This window comes from Fukomys damarensis, unplaced genomic scaffold (assembly GCF_012274545.1).
Source record: "Fukomys damarensis isolate Sample0158 unplaced genomic scaffold, DMR_v1.0_HiC HiC_scaffold_32, whole genome shotgun sequence".
Classification (NCBI taxonomy): Eukaryota; Metazoa; Chordata; class Mammalia; order Rodentia; family Bathyergidae; genus Fukomys; species Fukomys damarensis.
This window is the reverse complement of record NW_022900944.1, coordinates 38,558,808-38,567,114: the sequence shown is the minus strand read 5'-3', so window position 1 is coordinate 38,567,114 and position 8,307 is coordinate 38,558,808. Positions and strand designations below refer to the sequence as shown.

At 44.6% G+C, this 8,307-nt stretch overlaps 1 protein-coding gene across 8 annotated transcripts in view; it reads left to right on the top strand.

The window, feature by feature from the left end:
* Nucleotides 1–8,307, top strand: part of Adat1 (adenosine deaminase tRNA specific 1) — a 34,493-nt gene that overhangs the window by 21,415 nt on the left and 4,771 nt on the right. For 4 of the 8 annotated variants that reach the window (XM_010609491.2, XM_010609487.2, XM_010609492.2 and 1 more), the window contains exons 9-12: nucleotides 2,608–2,694; nucleotides 3,691–3,851; nucleotides 4,417–4,771; nucleotides 5,192–5,704. In XM_010609491.2, the coding sequence (XP_010607793.1) occupies nucleotides 2,608–2,694; nucleotides 3,691–3,823 (220 nt within the window). In that variant the 3' untranslated portion in view covers nucleotides 3,824–3,851; nucleotides 4,417–4,771; nucleotides 5,192–5,704. Of the gene's footprint in view, nucleotides 1–2,607; nucleotides 2,699–3,690; nucleotides 3,856–4,416; nucleotides 4,772–5,191; nucleotides 5,705–8,307 lie in introns of those variants that run through there. The other 4 variants (XM_010609493.2, XM_010609489.2, XM_010609488.1 and 1 more) reach the window with 4 other exon arrangements.

Genomic DNA, 8,307 nt, shown 5'->3' with positions numbered 1-8,307 from the left:
ATATTTTTGTTTGTTTTGTTTTGTTTTTGAGATAGGGTCTCACTGTACAGTTCAGGCTATCCTTGAACTCATGGCGATCATCCTGCCTCAGCTTCCTGAGTGCTGGGATTACAGGCATGTGCCACCACACCCAGCTTTGTGTGGTAATTCTTTTGAAATTCCCTACACACACACACACACACACACACACACACACACACACTTTTTTTTTCAATACCAGGGCCTTATACATGTTAGGCAAGTATTCTAACACTCAGCTAAGTTCTCAGCCCATCGTTTGGAATTTTCTAATGCAGACAATGTCCTAAAAATAGCTTTTCTTTCTTTTTAATCTTTCATTCCTTTTCCTTTTATTTCCTTTTCATATCTTACTGAGCTGACTAGGACTAACAAATATAATATTTGATCCTCTGCAAATAATGACTTGATTCTAGTTTTTCAATTTTCTTTTTCCTTTTTTGTGCTGGAGATCAAATCCAGAGCCTCATACATGCGAAGCACGCACACTACCACTTTCACCCCAACCCAATCACTATTACTTACTTTGCTATGTCTCACTAGCCAGAACCTTCTACGTAATGTTAAAAAGCAGTGATATCCAGGTGTGATGGCTCATGCCTGTAATCCCAGCACTCTGGGAGGCTGAGACGGAGAATCACAGAAGTTCAAGCCCAGCCTGGGCAACTTACTGACTTAGCAAGACCCTGTCTCAAAATAAAAAAGGCCAGGGATATAACTGAGTGCAGAGATTCTGGGTTCAGTCCCCCATGCTGCCCCCCTCCAAGCAGTAATAGATAGTATTAGGCCCCTGTGTTAGTCCTGATTTTAAAGACATACATTTTCTATGGGACTTTAATATATACACCTTATGAATTCAAGTAATATCTTTACTAGACTTGGCTTGCTAAAAGGTTTTGAATCACTAAATGGATTTTGAATTCAACAGATGCCTTTTCTTCATGAGTGTTCCTCGTGTTAGTTTTCTCCTATAATCTGTTAAGGGGAGTTCCCTTAGTTTTCGTTTTATCTTCATGTTGAACCAGCTTTATGTCCCTGAGTGCAGGCAGCCACTCAGCAGTTAAGGCTGAGGAAGACCCTCAGTGAAAGTGAGTGCTCAGGGTCTCCTGTGAGCAGTTATTCCTGCAGTCAGCTGCTGCCTGCCAGGAGCTTTGGCAGACTCTCTTACATAAACCACTCATGACCTCTGTGTCCAAGCTGAGGGTGCGATTGGCCAGCCTGACACAGGGCATAGTGTGTGAAGAGACTGCATTTTGTTGGGACACACAGTATCTCCCATTTCTAGATGTATCTCATGTATTGTATATGAGGGAAAAGGCAGCACAGACAGCCCAGGCACATCTGGCTTCAAGAGAGGCAGAAACTAAGAGAGTCCTTAAGTGTTCTGACCCCTGACGTCCACCCCGAAGTTTGTTGCCTAGGACAAGAGCCTGGGCCTCTAAAGACTCAGAATGCCTATAAAGGGAACCTGGAGACTTGCACAGGGGCCCCTGTCCAGGTAGACCTGAGAACTACAGTTTACACAGGGGACAGCACTCACATCTCTGAAACAAAGCTTCCCATTACTTGTAAACCATTTCACCCACAGGGGCCAGCTCCTTTGAAACTACTGAGCAGCATAGCAAGACTCTGTCTTGGGCTAGGGATTTAGCTCTGGTGCCACCACTTGCCTCAAGTGCAAGGTCTTGAGTTCACTCCCCAGTACCCCCACCAATAAAGACCTTGTCTCAAAAACAGAAAAAAATTCTCTGTGGACTGGGGCTGTAGCTCACGGGTACAGCAAGTGCTTAGCCTGAGGCTTTGGGTTCAATCCACAACATCCCCTAATAAAAGAAGGTAGCCAGGGCTAGGGACTTAGCTCAGTGGTGCTGCAGCCTGCCTCACAAGTGCAAGGTCCCGAGTTCAATCCCTGGCACAAAAAGGGTGGGTGGTGGCTAGGATTTGGCTCAGTGCTTCCAGTGCCTGACTTGCAAGTGCAAGGACCAAGTTCAATCCCCACCAAAAGGAAAGGTAGGCAGGTGTGTCTTACAGATATCCTGGGGCAAAGTTTAGTAATATATCACTATACCCCATTTGATTCTGTCACTTTACTGATTCTACTGCTAATGACATTTTTTTTTTTTCAGTACCAGGGATTGAACTTGGGTCCTTGTGCTTGCAAGCCAGGCCACTGAACCACTGAGCTAAATCCCCAGCCCGCTAATAACATTTCTTAAGAGTTTTTGTTTGTTTGGTTTGGGGTTTTTTGTTTTTGTTTTTGTTTTTTGAGACAGGTTCTGCATAAGTACTTCAGGCTTGCCTTGAACTCACTGTGTCTCTCAGGCTGTCCTCAAATTCACGTAGTCCATCTGCCTCAGGCTCCTGAGTGCTGCTGGGATTACAGGTGTGCACTATCATACCATAGATTCTTTTTTTATACCTCAACCTGATCACACACCTCCAGGTCTAGATCTTTTCTCTTGTCAAGTGCAGAGAGACAGGGTTTCAGGCACATTCAGACACAGACATAATATGAAGCCTTGTATCTTTGCTAGGGCCTGATACATGGTAACACTTCATCAGTCATTTTTGCCTTCTTTTTCTCACCAGGTCCCGAATCAGCAAAGTGGAACTCTTCAGATCATTCCAGAAGCTGCTAAGCAGCATTGCAGAAGACAAGTGGCCAGACTCCCTCAGGTGACACTGTTGACCTATGTTCTTTCATATTAGGAAGACTTGTTTGAGATCTGGTGTGTGAGCCTTGGCAAGAGTGGTGGCTCATTGAGCCAGTGGGCACTCATTACTGGGCACATGCCGTCTTGTCCCCGTGGCCCTGCTTGCAGGCAGTGGGAACCGTGAGAGAGTCTGTGTCCTGCCTTGTTGCGGGAGAACTATGGACCATGAGAGAAAGTAGATCTTCATAGGCTCAGCTGCAAGCACAAGGTCAAGAAGAGACTTGCAGAGAGCTGAGGAACAAGGTTGGGGTCAGTATAGTAGGTAGAAAGGCACTAAGCAGAACAAGGCTGGACTGGTAAGATTCATGCTGAAGGCAGGCCCGGGGGATGAGATATCAAGGGTGAGGGTGAAGAATTTGATCCAGTATTGACAAAAATCAAATACCAAAGTTGGAGGGGTTTTTTTGTTTTGTTTTTGCTAAACAGACTTAGCAGAATTCTTGGTGTAACTGGAATTAGAGGACTCCAATTCAGTATGGAAAGAGTCTTTTCTGAAGGCAATCTTTTCACTGGATGTATTATAAATATTCCTCAGTGTGTCAGCCATCCTGGGTAGCCAGATGGCTAAGGGTTTGGGGAGGGTGTTGGCTTGCAGTATAGAGGACAAGAATACAGATATGGTGGAAAGGTGTTTGTTAAGAAAACGCAATGAAAATTTCTAATCTCTAGATGCTGTAGTAGAAATTATAGACCACTAGAAAACTTTAAACCAAAAATGTAGTTATTTTTGTTTTTTCTGATTCTATCAGGACCTTACAAAACTAGCATCTCTTCATTCTTACCAGTTTAACCATGTTGTATTCTGTAAGTTCCCTACAAAGGAAACAGAGTTGCTCTAGGAAAGCACACTGAAATCCTTTACTTCCTGATCTTTTGCTGTGACCTGTCCAATTGCTTGCTTGGGTGTTTTATGGGGCCCCAAAAATAAGTTCATTGAGAAACTTTGTGTTTTCTTTAGGGTACAGAAGCTACACACCTACCAGGAATATAAAAAGGCTGCCTCTACTTACCAGGAGGCCTGGAGTACACTCCGGAAACAGGCATTTGGATCCTGGATCAGAAACCCACCGGACTATCACCAGTTTGAATGAGAAGGAAAAGTTTTTAGAAAGCTTGCTAGTAGGTAGCAGCATCTTTCATTTTGAACTGCCCCTTCCTTCACACTGTACAAGCCTTAGCTTTTCTGGTGGCTAAATCTGGGGGGAAAAAAGTGCCTCTCAGAGCACTGTATCACTTTGGTGTAGTATAGGTAGGATCCGGGACACAGAGTAAATCTATACTTGATTGAAGTAGCTTGCTGCTAAAACGGCATCTCACTAATGACCTTGGTATCTGACTTCAGTCATGTTTTATTGCTTCTCTAAAATACAGAATCAGGGTTTGGAACATGATGCTTTAAAAGCACTCTGCAGCAGCTCTGGTTTATGTGTTCCTGTATTGATTCAGCAGATATTTATTGGGCTCAAATGATGTTGGTATCTCTGCAAGCTCTACAGCCTCACCTGCATCATAAACATAAACAGTATTTTGTATTCCCAGCCTTTCTGCCTTGGGGAGCCTTTCTAAGTGTAGTTTTCAGCTATCAGACTTGCTCATAACTAACTTTGCTCCCTGGCTCAGGATGAGACTGAGCCAGCCCGGATCTCAGAACTGTCAAGACATATCTCTCTTGTATGTCTTCTAGATCTTGAAGGCCACATAATCCCAGGACTGCTGATGGTGTCCTTTCCTCCCACATAGAGCCAGCTGAGTATGAAGCCATCGGGGGAAACAACCAGGAGAACCAAAGCTCTGCTGACATTGTTTGGATCCCTGTGCCTCAATTATGTGACACAAATTCCTGTTGCTACAACTTAGCCTGTGGGAGTAGGTTTCCTGACTTTCAGCTGAGTTCTCCCTGAGCACATACAAGTCCCTGCAGCAAATCAGCAACAGACCTAGCAACCAATCCTGTTGAACATTAAATATTTATCTCAGCTTCTTCACACCTTGAGTAATGGACTGAAACTAGAAACTTTCCATGTCAAGGGTTATTCAAGGTGAGCTACTTTTATGGCTTTAAACATTTTTTAATAACAACTGTTTTTTCGAGGGGAGTGCTAGGAATTGAGCCCAGGACCTTCTCTTTGCACTGAGCTACATCCCTAGTCTCGTCTTGTCTCTTCTCTTTTCTTTTTGTTTTTGCTTTTGTTTTTGTTTTGTTTTTTTGAGACAGGGGTTGAACCTGTGATCCTCTGCCACAGCCTCCCAGAATGCTGGGATTACAGGCATGCAACACCATGCCCAGCAATATCAGCTTTATTGAGATAAAATTTACCGGGCTGGGGATTTAGTTCAGTGGCATCGCCGCCTACCTCGAAAAAGATGCCTGTCTGCAGTAAAAGCGGTTTTAGTTAAGTCCCATGCTGACTGTGTGCAGAGCTATGAACCTATGCTCCTCTGTCTTCCTGCCTACCCAGAATACCTGTCAGAACTGAGCATTGTGGCAGAAAGACAAACGTCATCCTGCACTGCCTACACCAGCAGCGGGACACAAAGAATGCCACCAAGAAGAGGGACTCAGAGCAGGTGGAGCTGGAGGGTGAAAGCAAGGTGGTGTGGACTGACTGACAGGCACAAGGATACCCAGGCCTGTGATGCCCCCCACCCATGTCCATACTCTTCCAATCTTGCAGGAGCCCGTGTATTTTCTCTGAGATTTTATGCTGTGACACATGTCATACATTTGTGAAAAGGGACTCAAACCCTGTAGGGTGATGTCAATAGTGCTTTTTAAACACATTCTCTACTCTCCCCTGCCCAGGTTCCCATGCCAGAGACCAGGTGTGTCCTTGAGTGTCTGGAGCCGGGGATCCTGCTGCTACTAGGTGGCAGGGTTGGGGCCACATCAGGACAGCTGTGCAGCTTATGTCCCCACAGCTGGGCCCTGCACCTTGGCCCATCAGATTTTGTTAGTGTTTTTTTGTTGTTGTTGTTTTTTGTATTTTTTGAGACAGGGTCTCATTATGTAGTTGTCCCTGACCTGGAACTCACTATATAGCCCAGGCTGGTCTCGAACTCACAGTGATCCTCCTGCCTCAGCCTCCTCTACCACTGTGCTGTATCTCCTATGCTTTTTATACTACCACTGAACTGTATCTCCTATGCTTTTTATCTTGTTTTGAGACACAGTCTCTAGGTTATCCAGGATGGTCTCCAACTTGTGAGCCTCCTGCCTCAGCTTCCTTAGTGGCCTGATTATAGGTGTGTGCCACTGCACCTGGAAATAACTTATATTTTTTGCCCCTGTATCTTTTGGATCAACTCTTAGAAGTGGAATTGCTGGGTCAAACCCTGTGTTTGTGTGTGTGTGTATGTGTATGGTTTTATTTTAGTTAAATTTATCTTCCAAGTCTTATTTCTACCTACAGCAATTACAAAGAAAGCAGTGTGCATGGGCTAGGGATTTACAAGTGCAAGGTCCTGAGTTTGAACCCTAGTACCAGAAAGAAAAAAAGCAGTGTGCAAAATAGCATTACAACATACTATTTCTTTTTTATTTATTTATTTTTTTGAGACAGGATATCACTGTGTACTTCAGGCTGGCTTCAAACTCATGGCAGTCCTCCTGCCTCAGCCTCCTGGGATTACAAACCTGTGTCACCACATCCAGCTGGCATTTGTTTGTTTGTTTGTTTTTTGGTATCAGGGATTGAACTCAGGACCTGCTTGTGAGGCAGGCGCCGGTGCCACTGAGCTAACGTCCTGCTATTTTGATTTTAAGAAAAGGTGATATGATCTGTGTTTTGCTTGTATATACAGAAATATCTCTGAATAGATACATGAGAAACCAACCATCAAACTGGGCCTATGGGAAGGGAAAGTGAATGGCTGTGGCCCAACAGTATGAAAGGGATTTTTCACTGAATGCCCTTTATAATTTATTTTTAAAATTTTGCCAGGTAGAGTGGTATATACCTGTAATCCAGCAGAGGCTGAGGCAGAGAGTTCGAGGCCAGGGTGGCCTATGTAGTGAGTTCAAGGCCAGCTTGAACTACACAGTGAGACCTTGTCTAAAAAACAGACAAAAAAATTAATACATAAAAATATAAAAAATAAAGTTTGGGGCTGGGCATGTAGCTCAGTGGTAGAACATGTACTTAATGTTCCTGAGGCTCTGGGTTTGATCCCAGACAGCGGCACCAAATAAGAGGACGGGGAGGGACTCTGTCCTCTGAACCTTTTTTGCACTGAGGAGTGATACGTGGCAGTACTTCAGCCAGCTCTCAGGCAGACAGGTCACGCTGGTTTTTTGTTTGGTTTGGTTGATTGGTTTTTGGTTTTTGAGACAACCTCAGTGTGAAGTCCAGGCTGGCCTCCCACTCCTGCTCCTCCTGCTGCACCCCGGGGGCTGAGGCGCCACTCTGAAGGGAAATCTGACGCACTGACGTGGCACAGAGGCACATTTGCCCCCAGGGCCTAGATGGATCACTCCGCTCTGACCCACACAACTTCCTCCATGTTCATTCTGTTCAGTAAACATCTTTCTCAACAGAGACACTTGGAGGTGGTTTTTCTAGTTATGGCTGATGCACCAAGTAAATTACTGTTTGCTCAGTTCAAAAACTCAGCCAGTCCAAAGCCAGCACATAACCAAGTACTAACCACATATTTGCTTGTCCTTTATCCCATAGAAACAGGTGAGTTATGGATCCACTTATCAGATAGAATAAAACTCAAAGTAAACATAACTCTGAGACATTTACCAAATGTCACTCTTAAATGTGTGTGTGTGCCGGATCAAACCTAGGGTGGCCAGGGCATGCATACATTGGACAGGTGCTCTACCACTGAGCTAAGCTGATAAGATTTTGGTTTGGTTTGATCTGTTTTTTTGAGATGGGGTTCCTCCATGTAGTTCAGGCTCGTCTTGAACACACTATGTAGCGCAGGCTGGCCTCGAACTTACAGCAATCCTCCTGCCTCAGCCTCCTGAGTGCTGGGACTACAAGCATGTACCACCATGCTGGCAATTTTTTAAAAATTAATTTGTGAAAAACTTTGTGATTTAAACTGTAGGAATACCAGAAACCCCCCAGGAGTGATATTGCATAGGAAAGGGGGAATCACAACATTTTTAAATCATTTCTGCTCATAATTCCACAGAATTGTCTCTTTATTAATGAAATGTCTTCTGGAATTTGGGTCCTTCAGAAAAGATCACACTGTCAGCATAACTGCTGCCTTTTCTTGGATTCATTAGTAGGGTCTAATATTATGACTGTGTGTATAATTGAAACCCTCAGAATTTTTCAAAGGACTTAAAAAATTCTAGGGTTGGGTGTGGTGGTGCACACCTGTAAATCCAGCACATGGGAGGCTGAGTCAGGAGCATCACCATGTGTTCGAGCCCAACTTGGGCTATGTAGTAAGTTCAAAGCCAACCTGAAGCCGGGCTTGGTGGCACAGGCCTGTAATCCCAGCACTCACGAGGCTGAGGCAGGAGGATCGCTGTGAGTTCAAGACCAGACTGGGCTACATAGTGAGTTCCAGGTCAGTCTCACCTGCATAGTGAAACCCTGGTCTCAAAAAACGA